Source organism: Gopherus flavomarginatus, chromosome 6 (assembly GCF_025201925.1).
Source record: "Gopherus flavomarginatus isolate rGopFla2 chromosome 6, rGopFla2.mat.asm, whole genome shotgun sequence".
Classification (NCBI taxonomy): Eukaryota; Metazoa; Chordata; order Testudines; family Testudinidae; genus Gopherus; species Gopherus flavomarginatus.
The window spans coordinates 109,596,534-109,621,641 of NC_066622.1; the positions used below are offsets into that span (position 1 = coordinate 109,596,534).

The 25,108-nt window shown below is 40.7% G+C and overlaps 1 protein-coding gene across 1 annotated transcript in view; it reads left to right on the forward strand.

Annotated features, from left to right (window-relative positions):
• DNTT (DNA nucleotidylexotransferase) overlaps nucleotides 1-25,108 on the forward strand; it is a 158,321-nt gene that overhangs the window by 91,208 nt on the left and 42,005 nt on the right. Inside the window, exons 8-9 of the mRNA XM_050959508.1 lie at nucleotides 18,790-18,892; nucleotides 24,378-24,641. Of these exons, the coding sequence (XP_050815465.1) occupies nucleotides 18,790-18,892; nucleotides 24,378-24,641 (367 nt within the window). The remainder of the gene's footprint in view (nucleotides 1-18,789; nucleotides 18,893-24,377; nucleotides 24,642-25,108) is intronic.

Here is a 25,108-nt window from a genome sequence, read left to right on the forward strand (position 1 = left end):
GTCTGGATCTGTAAAAGCAGCAAAGAATCCTGTGGCACCTTATAGACTAACAGACGTTTTGGAGCATGAGCTTTCGTGGGTGAATACCCACTTCGTCAGATGCATGCAGTGGAAATTTCCAGGGGCAGGTATATATATGCAAGCAAGCTAGAGATAATGAGGTTAGTTTAATCAGGGAGGATGAGGCCCTGTTCTAGCAGTTGAGGTGTGAAAACCAAGGGAGGAGCAACTAGTTTTGTAGTTGGCAAGCCATTCACAGTCTTTGTTTAATCCTGAGCTGATGGTGTCAAATTTGCAGATGAGCTAAAGCTCAGCAATTTCTCTTTGAAGTCTGGTCCTGAAGTTTTTTCGCTGCAGGATGGCCACCTTAAGGTCTGCTATAGTGTGGCCAGGAAGGTTGAAGTGTTCTCCTATAGGTTTTTGTATATTGCCATTCCTGATAGCTGATTTGTGTCCATTTATCCTTTTCCATAGAGACTGTCCAGTTTGGCCGATGTACATAGCAGAGGGCATTGCTGGCAGATGATGGCGTATATTACATTGGTGGACATGCAGGTGAATGAACCGGTGATGGTGTGGCTGATCTGGTTAGGTCCTGTGATGGTGTCGCTGGTGTAGATATGTGGGTAGAGCTGGCATCGAGGTTTGTTGCATGGATTGGTTCCTGAGCTAGAGTTACTATGGTGCGGTGTGCAGTTACTGGTGAGAATATGTTTCAGATTGGCAGGTTGTCTGTGGGCGAGGACTGGCCTGCCATCCAAGGCCTGTGAAAGTGTGGGATCATTGTCCAGGATGGGTTGTAGATCCCTGATGATGCGTTGGAGGGGTTTTAGCTGGGGACTGTATGTGATGGCCAGTGGAGTCCTGTTGGTTTCTTTCTTGGGTTTATCTTGCAGTAGGAGGCTTCTGGGTACACGTCTGGCTCTGTTGATCTGTTTCCTTATTTCCTTGTGTGGGTATTGTAGTTTTGAGAATGCTTGGTGGAGATTTTGTAGGTGTTGGTCTCTATCTGAGGGGTTAGAGCAGATGCAGTTGTACCTCAGTGTTTGGCTGTAAACTATAGATCGTGTGATGTGCCCGGGATGGAAGCTGGAGGCATGAAGGTAGGCATAGCGGTCGGTAGGTTTTTGGTATAGGGTGGTGTTAATGTGACCATCACTTATTTGCACCGTGGTGTCTAGGAAGTGGACCTCCCGTGTAGATTAGTCCAGGCTGAGGTTGATGGTGGGGTGGAAGCTGTTGAAATCGTGGTGGAATTTTTCCAGTCTCCTTCCTGTGGGTCCAGATGATGAAGATGTCATCAATGTAGCATAGGTAGAGAAGGGGCGTGAGTGGACGAGAGCTGAGGAAGCGTTGTTCCAGGTGAGCCATAAAAATATTGGCATATTGTGGGGCCATGCAGGTGCCCATAGCGGTGCCACTGATCTGGAGATATATATTGTCATCAAATTTGAAATAGTTGTGTGTGATGATAAAGGCACAGAGATCAGCAGCCAGTTATTCTGTGGCATCATCAGGGATATTGTTCCTGACAGCTTGTATTCCATCTGTGTGTGGGATGTTTGTGTAGAGAGCCTCTACATCCATGGTGGCTAGGATGGTGTTTTCTGGAAGGTCACCAATGCATTGTAGTTTCCTCAGGAAATCAGTGGTGTCACAAAGATAGCTGGGAGTGCTGGTGGCATAGGATCTGAGTAGCGAGTCCACATATCCAGACAGTCCTTCAGTGAGAGTGCCAATGCCCGAGATGATGGGGTGTCCAGGATTGCCAGGTTTGTGGATCTTGGGTAGTAGATAGAATAACCCTGGTCGGGGCTCTAAGGGTATGTTGATTTGTTCCGGTGTTAGTGTAGGGAGTGTCCTGAGTAGATGGTGCAGTTTCTTAGTGTATTCCTCAGTGGGATCTGAGGGAAGTGGCCTGTAGAATTTGGTATTGGAGAGTTGTCTGGCGGCCTCCTTTTGGTAGTTCAGGCCTGTTTATGATGACAACAGCATCTCATTTATCAGCCTCTTTGATGATGATGTCTGAGTGGTTTCTGAGGCTGTGGATGGCATTGCGTTCTGCACGACTTAGGTTATGAGGCAAGCAAAGTTGTTTTTCCATTATTTCTGCCTGTGCACGTCGGCGGAAGCATTCAATATATAGGTTCAGACTGTCATTTCGACCCTCAGGAGGACTCCATGTGGAGTTGTTCTTCTTGTGCTGTTGGTGGGAGGGTACCTGTGTCTCAGTGCGCTGTTCAGTGTTGTCCTGAAAGTATTCTTTGAGTCGGAGATGGCGAAAGTAGGCTTCCAGATTGCTGCAGAACTGTATCATGTTGATAGGAGTGGCAGGGCAAAAAGAGAGTCCCTGAGATAGGACAGACTTTTCTTCTAAGCTGAGTGTGTAGTTGGATAGATTGATGATATTGCTGGGTGTATTAGGGGTACCACGGTTGTGGCCCCATCGGCCAAACTGGACAGTCTCTATGGAAAAGGATAAATGGACACAAATCAGCTATCAGGAATGGCAATATACAAAAACCTGTAGGAGAACACTTCAACCTCCCTGCCACACTATAGCAGACCTTAAGGTGGCCATCCTGCAGCGAAAAAACTTCAGGACCAGACTTCAAAGAGAAACTGCTGAGCTTCAGCTCATCTGCAAATTTGACACCATCAGCTCAGGATTAAACAAAGACTGTGAATGGCTTGCCAACTACAAAACCAGTTGCTCCTCCCTTGGTTTTCACACCTCAACTGCTAGAACAGGGCCTCATCCTCCCTAATTAAACTAACCTCATTATCTCTAGCTTGCTTGCATAGATATACCTGCCCCTGGAAATTTCCACTGCATGCATCTGACGAAGTGGGTATTCACCCACGAAAGCTCATGCTCCAAAACGTCTGTTAGTCTATAAGGTGCTAAAGAATTCTTTGCTACTAAAAATATTGCTAAAGTCAGGGTTCAAAGGTTAAATATTTGCAAAAGAGACATCATCAGGAACTGAAGAAGAGTAATCAAGTGTCTACTACTCTAGGAAATGAGATTTGGATTCCATTTATGTCTGGCATGTAAAGGACATAGACATACTCAGGCACAGCATACCATTTACTTCATTCTGGAAAGTGTATGTAGTGACTGACTAGGTGGAATAATACGAACCACTGTATGATTTGGAGCAAGGGTAATCAGTGAGGGTGAAATTAGGGTTTACCTGGGATGTAAGTGGTGCTGTAGAAGTCTAGGTTAAATTTCATCCTGATAATATAATTCACAAAAATAACCAGCAGTCTGATCTTTTCTGCTATATCCGGTGGCACCTATTTATCCTGGCTTGACAACATGAAGACCATATTTTAAATAATGTATTACTCTGCATTCTAGTATTCAAAAGCATTACTCCGTTTTTCTAAACTTCTCTTTGGTCAGCAGTCATGTTCTGAAATGACTGATATCCTGCACTGGATGGGCATGTGTGATGGGGTGGACTAGGACTGAAGGCCCCCTGCTAGAGGCCTTGTGGCCCTGCCATACCTCGTACCAGAAAAGGGCAGTAGAGAGGTCCTTCAAGCTGCTTAGAATGGCTGTGTGGGAAGCAGCCAGTCAGGGCCCAGCACGCTAGTATAAGAAGAGCTGCAGGGCCAAATTGAGTTCAGTTCCTTGCTGGAATTGAATGAATGTGTATGGTGTGTGGCTAGCTGATGGAGCTGCAGAAGGGCAGTGTTACGAGAAGACAGGCAGAGCGAGAAGGAGCCCTGAGCTGGTTGCTGGGACTCCATTAGGGCAAGGCCCTGAGGTAAGGGTGAAGATGGCATGGGGCCACAGGGAAATGGCCCAGGGAATTAAAGAAACTGTTTCATAGTTAAAGGGACCCAGCAGATGGTTGCTATATACAAGGTCCCTGAGCTGGGACCTGGAGTAGTGGGCGGGTCTGGGTCTCTGTCACCCCCCTTGAGCCACTGGAGGGGAAGTGGCTGGGACATTGAGGCACCCCAGAGAGGGGACTGAACCATAGTGGCCCAGCTGGAGAGCTGCAACCAGAAAGCCCAAGAGGGCGAAGACATTGTCACCAGAGAGGGGCCTTGGGGCACTGCTCTGTCCGGGAGCAGGGACAAGTTGAGAGACAGCTTGCAGGCACACACACTGGGCCAAGGGAGTTCTCATGAGAGGCGAGTGCATCCCATTACAGCATGACATATGCTACAGCATGCTAAGTTTTGTGTATCCAGTTTTAAAAGGCTATATTCCCATATGCAGTATAAGTAAAATTTCTGTTCCTAAGGCAAAAGGGATTTTCCATTGATACTCCAGCTTAGAGCTGGATTAACTTCAAAAATAAAATAAATAGTTTCCACGACTATGTAAAATGAGTTCTGCCTCTGGTGAATCAGAATTAGTGTTCCACTAGATGAGAAAATTGGCATTTTTCATGAAGCCTCCACCCTCATGTAGCTCTTTGGAGAAGACACCTGTGAATCTTAATCAAAATACTTACGTGGTCCTGCCAAGTTTCTGTTGAATAGCTTGGCTGGGTGCAGAAGCTGCTATTTAGTACCATTAAGATCTAACTTATAGTCACCTATGAGAACACTGGCTCAAGTTTTTCCTTGTATTCTTTTTGGATACATTCTGATTTAAAAGTATTTTGTGGTAAATTGGTGAAAACTAATGCTGCAGACAAATTTCCATCTATTCTGTATTTCAACTGCAAATTTCCTCAAAATGAGTCTGAATCCCTATCACAACTGCATGTTATCTGTTCATAATAGTCAATAGTCAATTTAAATTATTTTTTTTTGCCACTGGCAAAATTTATTTTACTTAAATTTGGTTTGATTAGTGCCTTTTCAGACGTTCATTGGCATCCTATCAGCATTTCAGAAATAAAAAATTAAGTCTCACAACCAGCAGCGGCTCCAGGCACCAGCGCGCCAAGCATGTGCCTGGAGGGGGCAAACTGCGGGGGATGCCCTGCCGGTCCCTGCAAGGGTGGCAGTCAGGCAGCCTTCAGTGTCTTGCCTGCAGGTAGTCCGATGGGAATTCGCGGGACCGGGGACCGGGGACCTCCTGCACGCAAGCTGCTGAAGGCAGCCTGCCGTGCTTGGGGCAGCAAAAAAACCTATAGCCACCCCTGCTCACAACAGACCTGTGATATGCAGTTATGGAAGAATTTTCCCCATCTTATAAATGACTGAGGCCAAAATGTCCAAATGTGGCCTCTGATTTTGGGTCTAAAACTTCTTGTTGAGTTTGGCTTTTCAGAAAGCTCTCACATCTCCTGTTGACTTCAGCTGTAGTTATGACTGATGCACACTTCTGAAAATCAAGCCCAATCTGAAAAACTGAAACCTGAAGCACCCAAAATCAGAGGTCACTTTCAAAATTTTGTCCTAAGTATCATGCTTAAAATAACATTTCCTACTTCAGCAGACATTATGTTTAATGTCATCATTACCCCCATGCTGGAGGGAGGCAGTGACCCGTCAGCGTGCCCAGCAGTGAATCATCCAATCAGGACAGTTGGGACCCTAGTGCTCAAAGCAAGTTTAGGGGTCAGAAAATGAGCCGAAGAACTTTTCTCTACCTTGATGAGACAAAGCAGGAATTATTCTTTTCCTCATTTCCCATAAGTATGTTATTTGATTTTGATTCTTGAAAATTAAAGACTAAATACTGGGAAGGGGGATAAAAAGTTATTTTTTTTTTGTAAAGCAACAAATACCACCTGCGTTAGCCAAACAGAAAATGTATGATGAACAGGACCTTAAGCTTGGGAGGGTTGACACATCTTTGGGCCAAATTAGGTGCTTGCATATACAAATATAAGTTGCACTGAGTTACTTGTCTCTGTGACTTCCTATTTACATTTCCAATACTGCCATGGAAGTCTTCCCTGAGTTAGGGCTCCAGGATGGGCTCTATGTGATTAGGGTAGCTGCAACACTTGAAATGTTTGTTTTACTATACATTTGACATGATGAACTGTCTAGATATGCCTTCTGACCATATGACATGATGAGTTATAAAGGAAAGTCTTGCATCTGGCTTCCTTGTCCCTCTTGCATCTTTGTCCCTGTTGGCAGATGAAGGTGTAAAGATTGTACAGCTAGTGATGCACAGCTTATTTGATTGAGTACCTGGGATTTCTTCTTGTTGAATACGTCCTCCTTTCACTTTCTTAACAAAGCAAACAGAAGGTGCACAGCATAAGTCAAACCTGAAAATGGTAACTTTTTGCTTTCTTTATTTTCGTGTTTTCCCTATGTCGGTGTTTTTTGGGCCATTAACTTCAGTTTACTTCAATGAGCCTTTATTTTCCTACTACCTTTCTGTATGTATGTGAACCAACATTGCATTGACACTGTTGAAACTACATACTGTTTTGAAAAATGCAGAGCTGACTTGAATATTAATGGGAACTGCTGAGCTAAAACTGACACGGATTTGAAGAATGGCTTATGTTTGGTATCTAGGGTTTAGCTGGGCATTTGTGATAGCAGTGTACTGGTATAATAATTATGCTGCCACTAAGGCTGTTAACATTTAGTATAGGGTTGATCAGAGTATCCAATTTACATATTTGATTAAATGACCTTTTCTGCACAAAATCTCAGAGAAAATAACAAGTATTTTATTTTTGCTATTTTTCTAATTTTTGTGCATTTTCCAGTTTCCATCATTGTAACTGCTGAGAAAAACACTTACTCTTTTCATTTAATAAAGCTCTTTGGCATAAAGCTTCCATCATGAACGCATCCTCACACTTTTGACTCTGTCTGGAAAGCACCTAGTTCACAGTTGGCACTGAACTACTTATAATAATAATTGTGATGTTGCACTCCATATGCTTTATGAAAATATGCTTATGAATGTAACTGGAATATGCTTTATGCAAAAGGTCTCTTGTATGGTATCATTACAAACCTTATAATCTACTGAGTATGTTCATCTTATTTGTTTGTATGTATTAGTTCTGTGTCTGGAGTTAGGAGAATAAGATATAAACTTGCATTACTGATGTAAACATATTAAGTGGAAGCCATTAAGGGTGCTTCAGAATCAATGAACTGTAAATGGCTCTGTTTACTTGCAAACCTTCCTGTATATTTGTGGGCTAGCCCAGAAAGAATGGAGGCTGGGGTCTCACAGGACATGTGACCATGTCACGTGATACTGGAATCCATCTTAAATCTGGTACTTTTCCATTTAGAAGGAGGGGTGGGGACCTAGAGAGACAAAAGATTCCTGCCTTGTGCCAAAGCTATAAAAGGGAGTGGATCTGGACAAGGGGGGCAGTTATGAGAAAGCCCCTGCTTACCACCTGAGATGTCTGCTGAAACTAACATGGACTGTACCAGGAGAAAGGATTGGGCCCAGACTAGGAAGGAGTCTAGTCTGTGAAAGGAGCTTATTGGAACATCTCTGAGGATGAGATATTACCTGTAATCAATTCCTAATGTATTAGGCTTAGACTTGTGTGTTTTTGCTTCATTTTTCTTGGTGACTTACTTTGTTTTGTCTGTTATTACTTGAAACCACTTAAATCCTAATTTTTATACTTAATAAAATCACTTTCGGTTATTAATAAACCCAGGGTAAGTGATTAATACCTGGGGGAGCAAACAGCTATGTATATCTTTCTATCAGTGTTATAGAGGGTGGACAATTTATGAATTTACCCTGTATAAGCTTTTTACAGAGTAAAACAGATGTATTTGGGGTTTGGATCCCACTGGGAACTGGGTGTCTGGGTGCTGGAGTGGTAACCTGTTGAGCAGTTTTTGGTTAAAGTCTGCAGCTTTGGGGGTGTGGCCCAGAATCCGAGTCAGTGTTGCAGCAGGCTAGCATGTCTGGCTCAACAAGGCAGGGTTCTAGAGTCCCAAGCTGGCAGGGAAAAGAGGCTCAGAGGTAATTTCAGCACATCAGGTGACAGTCTGAATGGGGTCTCTGTGACTGAACCCATCACAATAATATCCAGCAGAATCAATAATCTTTCTAGTCTCTTGGGGCCCAAATTTTTTGGAGTTGCTGCAGTTAGTGTTGCAATACCCGGCTGATTTAGGCATCTAAATCTCATGTTCAAAAGGGATTTAGGCATGTAGGAGCCTAAATCTCATCAGCTGTCAATGGGATTTTGGCTTCTGAGCAGAGCAACACCAAAACATCTTTTTAAAAAATCTGGGCCTGAAGCCTAGGAAGAGCACAGATGTTGGTGGCCAGGTAAGTCAGCCTGTCACTGAAACCCTAATACATAACCATTGTCTCAGGTCCAGAGTTCAGACCAGGATTTTGAAAAAAAAACAGAGTCTACCTTCAGATAATCAATTTTAGACTATATATTGGTTCCAGTGCATTCATTGAGATAATACTCTAGTTGGAGTTTCAGTTATGGGTTTCACTTATAGTTAGCTGGTGGTATATAATTTAGATGCTCATGTGGTGTGGACACATTCATAAAACTAGTAATTACTTAATTTAATATAGTCCTATTGTTTTTAATTCAAGAAGCTCCTGGTAATCTGTGGCATTACTGCAGTGAATGAGAAATTCATGGGTGTGAAATCCTGTCCACATTCAGTTCAAACGGAGTTTGTCATTAACTTCACTGGGGCCTGGATTTCCCTCTGAGTTCCCTAGCTCCCACACTTCAGTACAAACAATTCAAGGACCTTCTCTTCCTATATTTGTCTATTAAGTCTGCAAAAGCTATAGTCCTAATTATTGTAAAAATCCTTTCCAGACCAGGGTGTGGAAGAGTGATCATTTCTGGGCCTAGTTTCTCACAAGGCAGGCTAACCTTCCACTATCCCCACATTACCTGAAAATATTGGGGTGATATCAGCTGCCCCCACCAATGTTTCTCTATGCATTAAAAGTCAAGATTTCTTGGCCTCCTCTACTGGGTGCTGTTGGTGTAGGGCCTGATAAACTCTCATTGACTGCAATAGGATTTGGATCAGATCCATACTGAAGGGGGAGAACCATCCCCACAACAAATATTGAGGGGGCATTGAAGAAGGCTTATGGGAAGGGGGGAGGTTTAAAAGGGTTTGAATGTATATATGTGAAATTACATGTGTATGCCTACCCTGCACATTGAAGATACTCTCATTTGAATGTGTATGTCTAATTTGACAACAGTAATATGTATTGTATAGCATCAGTAAATGATTCAGTTGTCATATCTAAAAATAACTATCCTCCTGCCTACAAAATCTGTTTGCAACTTAAACAAAAGGTAATTTTGCTGTACATCTATTTGTTAGTTCAATTAACTCTGTGTATCGTTCTGCAACATTTATTCCCTTTTCCATTATCAGATTGTCATCACTTTAGCAATTGCATTTGGTTTTCATAGACAGTTATACGTGTGGTTATCTATATTCAAGGGATTATTTAGGTGGCATCATAAATTTTCAGATCACTTGAGGATGTATCTGTCTATAAGCTCTCTTCCTTGCTTTTCCCCAAAAAAGTATGTTGTGGGATATGCACTTAATTTAACATGTTGTAAATTCTCATATTTCTTCCTGCAATTAAAGGACTTACCATTTTCTTTTATATTAGCTTCCAGTATCTCAGTTGGTGTTCAGCCCACTCTACAAATCTAAGTTCTTTGGGGGATTTTTTTATCTCGTTATGCTTTGTTCACACTCTCCATATGATATCTTAAACCCATGCTCCATGCAATTCTGAACTGGGATTCTTCTATACTAGTTATCCTAGCTTTCCCTGTCAGAAAAAGATTCAACAAGAAAAGGACTGGAGGCCTTAAGAGCTATGTTATATATAGTGCATATTGGTTGTGCAACAATTCCTGATGGGCTGATTGTTTTGCTGTCTTTCCTGATAGCCATCATTCTCTGACAGCTGTTTCACAGCTGAGGTTTCTTCTTACTCAGTGAAAAGGCAGGGAAATGGTATGGGTAAAAATATCTATTAGCATTATTTATACAGTTTAAATGTGTGAAATGAGAATATATTGTAAACGTGACTTTACTATTTTGGTAAGTACAGCCCAGTTCCCTCACACTGTAAACTCAGAACATTATCTCATATCCAGTGCTTATTAGTTCATGTACTTTCCTCCACACTCTCCTTTCTTAATTTTAGCTGAGAAAGAAAAATCTAAAAGAGCAAGAAACCTGACATTGTACTTTCTAAATATTTCTAGAGTCTTTCTATTTTCTATTATTCCTTCCTATAAAACATTATTATGACATACATTGTAGACAAGGTCTCTCGGACATGTTAATGGTGTCTTATATTGTTGAATTAATGTGATACTTGATGCTTGATGGTCTGTTATGTAATGAACTCTTAGTTCATTCACTGGGACATTGATCAGTTTATGACCTTTATCATGTACTGCTGTTTACCAGATATTGACAATGGTTAGCTGTTTTTGTAGGCTGTGATTCTGGAAGTTCTTATGTACATGCTTAATTATATGCAGATGAATAGTCCCTTTGAACTCAGTTGGAATACTCATGCGTAAAGTAAAACGTGTGTAGGTGTATGCAAGATTGCGCCCTCACAGATCACATTCAGCATTTATTATGCTCCCATGCTGTCAATGAGTTTTGCTTGAGTGTGGAGTAGGTAAGCTTGCTGAATAGATAGTGGCTTGGCTGTGCTATGAATGTTGCAAACTGAACAATTTTTAAAATGGAAATGTTCCATCTGTTTCTCTGAGAAACACAAATAGAAATTGGCTGGCCTGCTTTTAATCTAGGCATTGAGAATTTAGAGCCAGTGGGCCAAATTCATCGCTGGTGATTTGTCTCAGTAACTGCCTGAAAACCATTTTTCTCCTTTTAAATATTGAGTGCCTTTTTCCCCCTAGTGAGAACATTCTAGTGCCCTTTGCAAGATGCATTTGAGGGCTGGTTAAATTACAGTATATGGCAGCTCTGAGGAAAGATTTCTTTGACTGGCCTGAAAACACTATTAGTAAATCACATTCCTGCTCAAGAACTTCCAAACAGCAGAACAATATTCACTGGGTTTCTAATTATAAATCAGCCAAACAATTTGCTCTTTAGTAGAGAAGGACAGGTCTGAGATGAATGATTCAACTTGTATACACTTTCTTCACACAAATAAAATCAAGCAGAATCTTGATTAACAAGGATTTGTAAAAACTGTAATAATCCCATTATCAATTTAATATGAGCCTGTAAGATTATTTTTAAAATGTTGGCTGTAAAGAAGAATCACCAAGTGCTGCTATCATATAACTTAAATAAATGGAATACCTATTGCTCACAGAATCATAGATTTTAAAGCCCGAAGGGATCTTTGTGATATTCTAGTCTGACCTCATCTATAACAGCGGCCATAGAATTTTACTCAGTGGTACTTGCATCAAGCTCATAACTTCTGGTTGAGCCAGAGAATAATTTTTAGAAATATAGCCAATCTTGGTTTAAAGACTTCAGGTGATTGCGAATCCATATGCTCCTAGCTAAATTGTTCCAGTGGTTAATTACCTTGACTGTGTGTGTGTGTGTGTGTGTGTGTGTGTGTTTTTAAAAAATGCTTTATTTTTCATCTGAATTCGCTTTAGTTTCAGTTTGAAGCTGTGTATTATGCCTTTATCTGCTAGATTAAATAGCTTTGTATTAAGAGAATTCTCGCCTACCATCCCCCATAGGTACTTGTAGACTATGATCAAGTGTCCTCTTTGTAAAACTAAATAGAACTACTTGTTAATTCAGATATTCTTGGTATGCAGGAGGACTCATGGGTTTAAAGAAACTTTTAGTAGGTAATCTCGTTGATTTTTTCAGCTTCAAGGCAGGACTGATTTGGTTTCCTCATTCCTAAACTATTCTTAACTCTTTAAAATGATTCTTAAGTGCGCTTTTTGAACATTATTGATAGTTCCTAAAACACTGAGTTGTGATTGGGGCAGAAGTTTGTATGTAGTCCCTGGTCCAGTAAAGCTCTTAAGGTTACTATGTTTTCCATAATAGTCTCTTATCCAAGTCCTGATCAGTACTAATACTGCTTAGATTGACAGCATATATCATTCAGGTTTATTCCACAACATACAACATGTGTTGACCAAGCAGAAAAATTTTATGGAGACCAGAACAAGCTTCTAGAAATATCAAAACAAATATGTACATTTTGAAAGACTGTCGGGGGAAACAAAGAGAGAGCTAGGGCTAAGAAGAAATATACAAGTAGAAAGGTTTCAGAGTGTTAGCCGTGTTAGTCTGTATCAGCAAAAACAAGGAGGAGTCCTTGTGGCACAAGTAGAAAGGATACTACAGCATTAACTTAAAGAAAAAATACAATGGAGAAAACGTCTGTTTTTCCACAGTAATAGAGCACAGAATGGTTCAAAATACAAAGTGATTAGCAGATAAAATGTTGTGCAAAAAAGGAAAGCACCATATCTGATGCAATAATGCCTAATAGAAAAGTAAAGGTGGGTGAAGCCAGTAAGAGAGAGGTGGAAATCATTGGACTGTGTTTATGAAAAATCTATGAGACTGGCCTCCTTCCAAGCCAAAGGGGAAGAAATCACCCTCTGCTCCCTGGTGAACAGAGCCGGGCTGGGCCTGCCCCTTGCACCAGAAACTGAGAGATGGGACAGGAAGTATAAGAAGAAGGGCCTCCGGCTTAGTTGGACCAAAGCCAGTAAAGGAGACAGCCCGATGTCTCTGGTCTGCTGTAGGCCTCCCGCTGTGCTACCGAGTCAGGTAGCACCCTGACCCTAGTGGAGACTGAGTGCAGAGAGGAGCTGCTGGGACTGTCAGCTGCCATTTACCCAGAGAAGACTGAGTGTGGAGAAGAGCTGCTAGGATTTCTAGCAGCCGAATACCCCAAGCAGAGATGGAGGACCCTTGGACCATGGAGCCCCGTCCCCAGACTGTAGTAGGAAGTAGCCCAGGGAAACCAGACTTTGCTGTCAGAACACGAGTCAGTGTATTTCAGTGGGGTCCCTGCTGACCCAGTGGTGGAGTCCTCCATCACTGTCAGGGCTGTGGGCTGGGACCCGATGGAGTAGGGTGGACCCAGATCCCCTACTCCTGCTTCCAACCTTCCTCTTCCCCTCCCTGCATGGAGTGGCAGCCTCCCCACCTGAGGCTGAATGGCCTGTTTGCCTGCGGTCTGCCCAGCCAGAGAGCTGAGACCTAGACTGCTTACCGCTCTTCCCTGCCTGTGGACCAGAGGCCCCGAGACTGTTTACTGTTCACTGTTCTGTGCTGCCCAGAGAGCCAGATCCCCATAGACTGGACAGGGCAGAGTGACAAACAGAGTGCCAGAGCCTTTAAACTGCTTAGTGTCTTACCCCACCCAAAGGGCCAGGGCCCTAGCCCAGTGATTTGCTAATTCCCCGGCTACTTGACTGTGATCACTGTGACATAGTGAGGCAGAGTGGCCTCCCTCTGAGCCAGATGGGAAAGGATGACTACCAACCCAGTACAAGAATAATGAAAGAAAGACCTAGATGATATCAGAAAATGTCAACAAGAGACTTGATAACTAACAGGGGCATCAAGGAGGAGATGGTGATGGTGGTGGTGATTGAAGAATATATCACTTAGAAGTAAGATTTTCAAGGCAGGATCTATGTCTTCCTCTTTTTTGTGAACAGGGCGTAGCACACTGTGGGTTCTAGTGAGATGCAAACAATAAATAATAATTAAGCACGACAAAATATCACTCGTAACGGCTATGAAATGGTTCTAGTCTAAAGCCATTTAAAACTGCATCAGATATATCTGAAGGTATTGTATAGTATTTTATTTTACTTTCCTATTATATGTTTGGATACTATAAGCAATTATTCTGACAAACATAAGATGTTGGACTTTGTTCTGTATTTCTTACACTACAAGGGCATGGAAGGTTAAGATAACATTACATTTGATCTAAATGGGAGCATATAAATGGAAATCCAGTATCTTCCTCCATATCCATTTGAACTCTATATAAGCATGGTATACTAAATGGTTTTCAGGGTTTTGACACATTACTGTTCTCTGCAAAAAGGTTGTTCAAGGCATTCCAATAGTGAACCTTTTGTGTGTTAGCAAAATGCCACTCCATCTAACCTTAACAAAATTCAGTGGCAGCCTGCTCCATTCTTTGAATTGAATTAAAAGCAACTAGTTGTCAAGATCAGTGATGATATGACATAGTCATTAAAGTAAAATCAAGAGGTCCCAAAAATATACTCTACATGTAACTCAAAGTATTGCATGTGTTGTCCTTATGGAAAAATATCATCTAAGTTGTCAATTACATTATCCTTTAATCAATATTATTCATGTTCCATAATAATGCTATCCCGGTGTGGTGACTTGGAATTTAGATTTTTTTTTTAAATAAGCAAACCCCAATAACATAAGATTAATTAAATAGTAAGAAAAACTTACCAACTTTATACAAGACTAGTTTAACAAGAATTGAATACATATTTAAGCATTCTGCCTTTCATATTTTTAAGGCTTGCCTCCATATCAGCACACATGATTAGGACAGTCCCTATTACTGTGTGCTCAATCCTGCAAGGTGCTGTGCACTCTGGCCTCAATCTAGAAAAGCACTTGAGCACATGCTTCACTTTAAACCTTCAAGTCTCAATGGGACTATGCGCATGCATAAAATTAAGCGGCGCATAAGTGCTCTGCGGGGTTGGGACCAGAGTGCTCACCAGCAGCGATGTCATTCACTGTTGAGCAAAGGAGGCAGTTGCCCCCTCCACTCCTAGACTTTGGTATGCTCCTTCCACAGACTTTTTTCACAGATCTATATACTCCATTATGTTTTCCACTTTTACTCTCTCCCTGCCCCGCTCCCCATTCCGAGCAGTGGAGTGCGTGCCCTGGATAGCAGGGGGGAGGGGGAGGGAGTGAGTGGAAGAGAGAGAAGGAGGGTGGCCAGGGCTTCCTTCAGCCAGGGCGCTCACCACTAGGCCCCTCCCTCCGCGCCGCCTGCCAGGAGGGCTCCGCGCTGCTCTGGTCTGCGGGTAGGGAAGAACGCAGGCTGCTGGGCTTGCTGCAGACCTGGCATCGGCTGGGGCAGATGGAGCACACAGCCGGCTCCTAGCAGGGCTCTCCTCCATGCCGCCGCCCTCTACAGGGCGGCCAGAGCAGCAAACAAAAAAAAGGGGGAAAAAAGGGTGGCCGTTCCGCCCTAGGATTGGATGAAATGCCGCCTCTTAGAATCTGCCACCCCAAGCATGAGCTTGCTTGGCTGGTGCCTGGAGCCAGCCCTGATGAGGAGGGAACAGCCCACAAGTGTAGAATGAAATAAACTCTTTGGTAAATATTGTAGAGGGAAATTAGGCTGAGAGTCTCCCAGTAAAGAGGATAAATCCAATGAGAGTTCATTTGAAGGGAAATCTGGAACACTGGTATGACAATAACTTGTACCTACCACAACAGAAGTTGGTCCAATAAAATATGTTATCTTTCCTATCTTGTCTCCCTAATAACAATCATAATAATTATATTCTTTTTATATAGTGCTTTTATATTAGACCTAAACACTCTAACATCATGTATGATAAAGCATTTTAATAAGTGCCCTATGCTTGGCCAAACAGCAGAAAAAATAAATGTGCTCATGGAACTTTAGAGACAAGTCCAGTATAGTTCCCTGAGCATGTTGAGCTATTAGCCCAAATTAGGGTTGCCAACTCTAATTGAAGCTATTCTGGGAGATTTCCTCCTCCTCCACCCCCAAACATGACATAATGTCATTTTCTTAAAATATCCTATTAAAATCTCCTGGATTGCTTTCAGTGGTGTCCCGGAGATAGATGCCAATTCCAGGAGATTCCAAGCCAGATTCCTGCAGGGTTGGTAACCCTAACCCAAATTGCTGCATGGAGGTGTGGAGGGGCAGAGATTACTGTGCCAGTGTATAGGTCAGAATGACAGTAATGGAGAAATGGTTTCTGCCCCAAGGCCTGTCTGTAGCTGAGGAAAGGAATAAGGTTCTTACCCTCTCAATTTCCTGCACAAAACATGATTATTTTGTTGTGCATGAATGATTTTCCTTGAATGACACTCTTAGGGAGACAATATGGACTGGTGGCTAGGACACTGGATGGGGAGTAAGGAGATGTCCTCTTTATTTCTGGCTCTTCACTGGCTGGTATGTATGACATTGGGCAAGTCATCTTATCTCTCTGTCTCACTTTCCATTTCTCTAAAATTGGGAAAGTAATTGCCTCCTCTGAAAAGCATTTTGAGACATTTAAATGAAAATTGCTATATAAAAGCTCTGTATAGAATTATAGTTTGCAGTGTTGAAATTATGTTGGTCCCATGATACAAGAGAGACAAGGTGGGTGAGGTAATATCTTTTATTGGACCAACTTCTGTTGGTGAAAGAGACAAGCCTTCAAGCTCCACAGAGTTGGTGTGACCTGAAAATGAGCTTTGTGGAGCTCGAAAGCTTGTCTCTTTCGCCAAGAGAAGTTGGTCCAATATTACCTCTCCCACTGTCTCTCTCTGTGTAATTATTATAATTTACAATATAATGGATTCCATCTTACAGCATAAGTGAAAATCTGTTGCATGGAATATTTTTTAATAATTTTAACTTCTCAAAGTTTGAAGTACTGTTCTGACTTTGTGCCTAGACTCATGCTTTATTTGAAATTTCTTTTAAAATCATTTCCACCTTCTTAAGAGATTTTGACTTAGTTTGTGCAGTCACTGCACAATAGTTGCATTACTGTAAGTTAGTCTGCTTGTCAAATGTAAAACTGATTTTCATTTCCTTATAGTGTCTCTGCTGCATCTAATCTAGCATCTTGCCTGTCAGTCATATGATTTCCTGTCATATGGATGCCAGTTGACATGCCTGTCAGCCATGTCAATTCTTAAAATATTCCAGGTTTGAGGAAATCTGATTCAGCTTTACGAAACACTGTAGGAGAAAGGAATATTTGGTTAAATCATAACACTATCTCCCATACATTTAAAATGAAAATCTTTTGGCTTGGATATTTCCAATTTTCGGACTCATTGTGCAACAATTATTTCACATTGTTTGTTTCCTAGAGCTCTGTCACTTACTTTTGAATGGGTCATTTCCCCACAGTTTCATTGACTTGATTGCCTTGAAGCTTAAATGTGATTTAGGAGGAAAAATTCTCTTTGCTCTGTGCCAGAGGAACTTGGACCACAGCTGGGAATAATGCAAGACTGAAACTCACACCTGAATTATATCATAATATGTGGAAGTTCTATACTATACACTGTATGACATATAGAACATGGACTATGAATGCACCACGAGTGTAATTCGCTTATCTTGCATAATGATTAAGTAATAAGACTCTCTCTGGAAGAAATGGGAGGTAAAATCTACTCCTGCAACATGGCCAGGAGTCAGGGCTGCAGTAAATTGCATTCCATCCAGCTGAGCAGTGATGAGCTGGAGCAGTGATTCCAGCTCCTCTGTACTAAATGCACTGGTCTGGGGGCCACTAGATCTGTTGCCAATTACATTACAATTTCCATTACATGCATCTGAGGAAGTGGGTATTCACCCACGAAAGCTCATGCTCCAAAACGTCTGTTAGTTTATAAGGTGCCACAGGATTCTTTGCTGCTAATACAGGTTGCATGACTTCTGATGCCTTACCTGCCCAATCACAGATCTTTGAGATGGCCTGGACAGCAACTATGTAGAGATGTGCAAGCAAGCCTGGTGGCAGTGTTTAAACTGGGATGAACACTTCATGCTGGTTCTATGCTCCACAGGTGAACTTCACCCTCACATAAGTCACTGCACCTCAAATGCTTCAAAAATCTAAAAATGATCCCCATTATATTTTGTTCTTTACTTGCTAACACCAGTCAAGCTCTGACTTCAACAGGAACATTACTGGGCCCTTACTTAGCACAAATATAATTCTTTTAATCTCCAAAACTAATTTATAAATATTAATTCGTTAATCCTCCCAAAAGACCAAGAGAGAGGTGTCGTGATTATTCTAGTTCTAGTTCATGATAATTAATCCCTATTATGCTGAATTACTTTGATACGTTGGCCTTGAAGATTTACACCATAGTATGAACTTGTCAAAATGAATCAGTCTTGAGGGTGTACAGGGCAAGCTGGACACTTAAATCCAAGTAAAGAAAGACAAGAGACCATCACAAGAAAATAATTCTTTTTTCTCCAAATAACATTTCCAGTTAAATTGATTAACATGGGAGTCGGGACTTGACTCTAGAATCTCTATTCACCATGGTAAACAATCATATGAGTAGTCTCATTAAAGTTGAACTATTCTGTTGAAACAAAACAAACATTTTAAATAGAAGAAATGTCCTACATACAGATATTTTATGTCTCTCATAATAGGGAGGAATACAATTACCTGTAATCACACTTTTTGTTAGTTCAAAATGTTCCATCAAAATCTAAAGAATGTTAGAGTCTACAGCAGTTAGATTGGCAAGTTTATCAGCTGTTACAGCTCTGGATTCGTAATATATACTATTATATCCTGATTATGATTTCCTCCTTTTCTAAGATTTGAAGAGAGAGATTTAACATCTCAAGTTACCAAAAGAATCTGTATTATCTACTTTGAACAACAGAAGAAATGTACATCAAATACTGTAAATTATTGCTTAACAAAGAACAGTGACAGGTCTGATAAAAGAAATAGATTCCATTTTTCTTATATTTGAAGAAACATTGCTATCATTTTATCCTGCAAACTCTTCTTATAATGCAGCAAAAATATTCTCTTTGAAAGTAAGGCTGAAATTCAACAGGAACTTTACTGTTTTATTCTTCCTATGTATTATTGCTAGAGGTAAGAAGATTGGACATGATGTCGATTTTCTGATCACCAGTCCAGAGCTAGGACAAGAGGAAGAAGTTTTACATAAAGTGATTGACTTATGGAAAAAGCAGGTATGAAGCAAACAATATTTGGATACAAAAGAATTCTGTTAACTGCACTGGATTCATCACTGTAAGCTGATGTAGAGATAGGTGATGAGTGCCTTAGAAATGATTGTTACTAATATTTAACTCTCCAGGAAGTATTTGAATAGTAGATGGTACAGGTGCCTCAAACTATTTTAGCTCAATAAATATGGCCCCTTGGGAATAATCAATCTGCTACTTCTCCTTACATTCATTACTAGTAAAAATATCACTATACATTTAATTTCTGTACTGTTCAAAGGGATTGATTACAAGTCAGGCACATTCTTTGTTGTCTTTTATATGAAATGTAAGAGTACTTGTATTTGGAGGATATATTGCTTTCAGAGTCACTTTTCTTGGCATTAAATTGGAAATCATTTTGCTTCGTGTAAAAAGGAAGCTCTCTTTTTGAGGTGAATTGTCAAAAGCCCAGAAGCTAAGTAAGATTAGCTTTCAGTTCAAGTGGTAGAGAGAGGGTAATTTTAAATTAGTTCTGGAATTATATGTATTTTTCAGTATGTTAATGAGGAACAGACATCAAATGATTCAATGGTTTGGAAATGCCTCCAGACAGATACCTGTGAAGGTGGTCCAGAGCTTTTGAGCCAATCAAACGCTATTCTACCAACTTTCTCAGTAGATCCTGGATCCTTCTCCGTGGTCACACAACAGAGCCATAGCTCCCTTCCTCCCTCTCAGTCAGCTTCCAATCTCTGAAGAAGTTCCAAGCCTCCTTCTGAGTCCTGGGCTTTCACCTTACTTATGCACAGTATACTGATTGGGACAGATCCTCAGCAAGTGTAAATTGCCACAACTCCACTGAAGTCCATTGAAAATCTGTGAGGATCTGCTGAGGATCTGTGCTGTTATTATTGATGTTATTTATTTGAAGCTTCTTTCATGGGGACCCCACTCACTTTATACAGGGCAAAGTACACTGTCTTCTGGGCAGCTGTCTTTATCCTTCAAATAGGAACAGTACGAGGGCTCTCCAGGACTACATAGCTCAGGGGTAGGCAACCTATGGCATGTGTGCTGAAGGCAGCACGTGAGCTGATTTTCAGTGGCACTGACACGGCCCAGGCTCTGGCCACCGGTCTGGGGGGCTCTGCATTTTAATTTAATTTTAAATGAAGCTTCTAAACATTTTGAAACTTTATTTACTTTACATACAACAATAGTTTAGTTATATATTATGGACTTGTAGAAAGAAACCTTCTAAAAACATTAAAATGTCTTACTGGCATGCGAAACCTTAAATTAGAGTGAATAAATGAAGACTTGGCACACCAGTTTTGAAAGGTTGCCGACCCCTGATATAGCTAATGGCAGATTGAAAAATGTGCTGTGCCTCCAGCTGGGGTAAGAGTCTGCACACTGTGAGTGCAGCACTTCATCCTCCCAGGAAACTTCCCACAGTACCCCTTTTATACTGGTGAGAGCAATGCTTATAATCAAAGGAATCAGTCAGCCACACAAGCAGGCAGTGCAGTTCACCTTGTGCTGCTTTATTTAAGGGATAGAGAACTGAAAATAGAAAGCTGTTTAAAAGAGAGAGCTAAAACTAGGCAGATGAAGCAGTGGGAAGAAGAGAGAGGATGGTAAGTAAAGAAAGGAGAAGGGGTTGATAAATGGATCAAGTTTCAGTTGGAGAAGACATGAGAGCAAAGAAATGGAGGAACGGCAGATAGAGGTGATGGTGGAGGAAGGGTGTAAGGTGGCAAAAAGACCCAAGCCTAAATATACTGGGGATCGATGTAAGTGATAGGCAGAGTCCCCTTCCCCCCAACAAAGAATCCCTGTTTATAATATATAAATCTGCTGCTCACATTGCTGGTTATGCTGCTTGAACTCAGTGCTATGTCACTTCTAATATGCATCTTCCTACTGTCAATGCTGAGAAATTGGCTGCCAACAAAATCAAAATGCAAAAACAAAGAGGAATTATACGCCTCCTGCCTTTTTTATTACCTTAGATTTATTTTTTTTAAAAAAATTGTAAAGCACTTTTATACTTTTTGACAGTAAACCTGTCTGCCTCCTTGCTGCTTTCCCACTTTTGTGCTACTGCTTCAAAGCTCAGATGCATCAAAGAACGTCACTAAGGTCACGATGTTGACTTTCTTTCAACTGCTTTTAGCAAAAGATTCTGCAATGTTTAACGTGTAAACTGTGGGAAAACGAATTTAAATAGTTTAGAAGGAGCTTTTTCTTCATTGAAAAGTTTAGTGTTGCACACTCTTTCTAGTGAAAGCTGATAGAAAAACTAAGTGGGTAAGTCAACAACACCATATTGCTCTTTGATGCAGAAGCATCAAGGATAAGTGAGTCTAGAAACAGAAGATATGTCTCTTCTGAGCTTCAAAATGGAATGGTAAAATGGAAAAGCTGCAATGCGGTAGACAAGTTATCTTTTAATAGTTCAGTAATGCTTTAAAAATGAAATAAGTGTGCTTCAAAGGCCATGTAAAATGACTTCCCCTGTGGGCTGCAGTTTGGAAGTCTCCTGGCCAGTAGTTTCTTAGCCGTATGTGTCAATACAACTTTTTAATGCATCTACAGTGTGTAGTGTGTTCTATTTTTATTTTTTGTTAGAAGCCTATCTAATATATATTTCTCTTTATGTTGTTAAATATATACCTGTGACACAGCAGAGATAACATTGCTGTAAGGATTTTAACTTTTGCATTCTCTCACTTAACATTTTTAACTGCACACACGTAACACTGCATTAGCACAGCTTGGCATTAATTTCCTTGTGGGTTTTTTTAAGAAAGACAGACAAAGAATAACCAGCCTGTGATGAATAATCTTAGCATTTAAATGGTCCAAATTAGACTCTGCCATTCATACCTCCATTGAGGGGAATGGACGGGAGAGGAGAGGTCTCACTGAGGCGAATGGCAGGGAGCTAAATAACAGGGCTAAGCTCAGTACTGGAGACTGATCTATGCAGATCTGATTTAAAAGGGCAGCAACACATTTATTACCTGTGATGGCTGTATCCTGGCAATGGGAAAAAATAGTTTGGTTGAAATGAAAGTTCAGAATTTGCGAAAACAATGTGTAACTTTCCCATACCAATAATTTTCTCCATCTCTTGAAGATAAGGCTGTGGATTTTTGGTGTGTGTGTGTGTGTGTGTGTGTGTGTGTGCGTGCGCGCGCGCACCTGAGACAATTACAGTCTCTGTCATGCAAACTGTTTTAGCAGCAGACTAAAGCACTTGTGCCTTTCAGGCTTGGAAGGTAGAACGTATTTTCAATTATGTAATATAAATGTGCTGTTTTAAACCAGCAATATCCAGAGCTCTACTAGATCTTCATAGCTGACTGTACTCTCTAAGACTGGCCTAGTTTATCTTCAATAGAATGATGCCAATTTCCACCATCTGAGAATCATGTCTATGTGATGTCACTAATGGGGTTGGACTTCATTTGGCCCTGCTGAAAATTAATTTACAGAAGTGATAAATTTATTATTGTCCCCAAACTTCTAGCACCCTGAATGTGGTTATGGATTTACTCCAAAATGAGTATTTCTTTTGAGGTGCCAAAAAACCTGTTTTTTTTTAAAGTGTGGTATTTTTTTAAGTAGAAAAATTGTTCTACCTGTCCTCCAACTCCAACCGTCCACAAAATCCTCACTTGGTTTCGACAGTGCTGCAAATCTGTGTGATAAAATGTGTATGTTAATCTTCATTTAAAAATCTAAATCTGTAAATAAGGACTAAAGAAATGTACAGAATGTAGGTCAAAGAACTAAAGTTTGCGGAAGGCTGCAGATGCACTAATTTACATGGTGTAATATAAATGTGCTGTTTTAAACCAGCAATATCCAGAGCTCTACTAGATCTTCATAGCTGACTGTACTCTCTAACTGTCTTTTTTTTTTTTTTTGGTCAGTTTGTTTGAACCTAGAGAAGTGCTGTTTCAGCTACATTTTATGGAACAATGGCAATGTCCAGCACCTAATCAAATTAAGTTAATCAGAAACATTATGCCAGTGGATGTGTCCTGGGCCTTGATTCCTATTTAAAAGTGGCATTCTGGCTTTTAAGTCAGATTTCAGCTGCTTGCGGAAGTCAGCCCTTGTGTAATTGTTGCCTTATTCCCCCTTTTATTTATGTTAAAGTAGCTATTTGCAGCATGATACATCTTTACATTTTCTTCCTTTTAACTTTTACAAATTGCCAAGCCATTTAACTATGGAAAAGCAATAAATAATCTATAGATGTATAGTCCTGAAATGGCCTCCTAGTCACACTTACTACCCAAAACTATCTGTGGATACTTAATATATAATCACTGGAGGACATAGCCCAATCAACAAGGGAAAAGGCCAGGGTGCTCCGTAGCAGTGCTCCAATGCTGAATAACAGCTCTACAATTGCATGATGGAAACCAAAGTGAGCTAAGAAATGTTTTCTTGAAATGTCTAACATGAAAATAGGGAGCAGAAGATCAGACAAGAAACATCCCTCCCTTAAATTACAGGCAGTAGCTGTACTCACAGTACGTTTCCCATCTTTCAAAACCACTTGGGAACTCTCTATTAGTTCTTCCCAAGAAAACAAATAGGATGCAGGTTAGAACTCACATTTGAGAACCTAGAAAGCAAAGTTGAAACCATAGCAAATAAACTCACTATGATGGATAATAAATAGGGATTAATGGAAACTAAAACTAAATGAAAATCTATGGAGAAGGACAGAAATAATATGACAATGGAGGTCACTGCTAGAAAGAAAATAATGATGAAGTGGGGGATATGGGATGATCACAGGACAAAGCAACTTAAAAACCAGACTAGTGCCAAGAACACCAGAATTCTGGGCGTTTGTCTAAGTGTTTTCAGGTCGTGGAAGGTGTCTCAGATACTAACTGGGCCTGACAGTGAAAGATGACCTGATGTGTATAATGCATTGCTATAGTAGCATAGGTCTTGCACCATCTCCTGTCTGAAAACTGACAGGTATGGGCACTGTCCATCTCCTAAACTGACAGCTCTGTTTGGAATTTGTCAGCCAGGACTATATCCTAAACAACACAGACTTATTCAGTCTTCCCAGATGTATGACATATGGGGATGCACCAACAATCCCCACCTAGGAGAGACTGCCTGACGTCAACCACAAAATGTTTGGGTTCGGGATTAGGGGGAGCAGAGTAGCAAATATTGGCTCCTGATCAGAGGCATGCCTGTCTCTGATTATCTTCCTCTCATGATCTGCTAAGCTCTCCCCAACAGCTACGCAGTCCAGTCAACAAGAGCTGGTCTGCTAGGCTTCATGTTGTCAATATGCTGGGATTTGGCCTCTGGTATACAGTACTGTGAGAACTGTAACAACTACATAGGTGTGAGTTTATGTTAATGTAAGACTATCTGGAAATTCTGAATTTCTAGCAAAATCAAAAGCAGTAAGCAGTGCTTTTTTTTTTTTTTTTTTTTTTTTTTTAAATTTTAGGGCTTGCTTTTATACTATGATCTCATTGAATCAACACTTGAGCAGGCAAAACTACCAAGCAGAAAAGTTGATGCTTTTGATCACTTCCAGAAATGCTTTGCGATTTTAAAATTACATCTGCAAAGAGTGGACACCAGCAGTTGTGATATATCAAAAGAATCAGATAAGACAGAAGTCAAAGACTGGAAGGCAATCCGTGTAGATCTGGTTGTAAGCCCCTTTGAACAATATGCATATGCTCTGTTAGGTTGGACTGGCTCCAGGGTAAGTAACTTTAAGAGCCTACATTTTTTTCTTTGAGCTACTAACCTATTTTTGTTGTTGCTGGACTATTCACAGTTGGTTGACTTTTTTAAAAATGTTCCTTTCTTCATATTTTTCTATTATCTTCTTCTTAACCAGTTATTAAGCAACCCATTATCCTAGCTTATGGTGACAGAGGCATCACTAACACTTATATGTTATTTGTCTTCTAAAAGAGTTAACATCTATTTTCCTTGAAGTTTAATTTCTAGGAACCATAAGCCCGATCTTTGGTGCACCTACAACCTTCTGCCACTCCAGCACTGCAAAGGGTTTAACTGGCCATTAGGGCAAAGGGGAATTCCCCAGGTAGCAGAGACTTTAGGGTTTAATAACTATTTTATAACTTTAAAGTAAAATAATTTATTATTGACACTGGTAGTTGATCTTGTGATTGATAGTTACTTTGCTAATTGGTAGCTGGTACT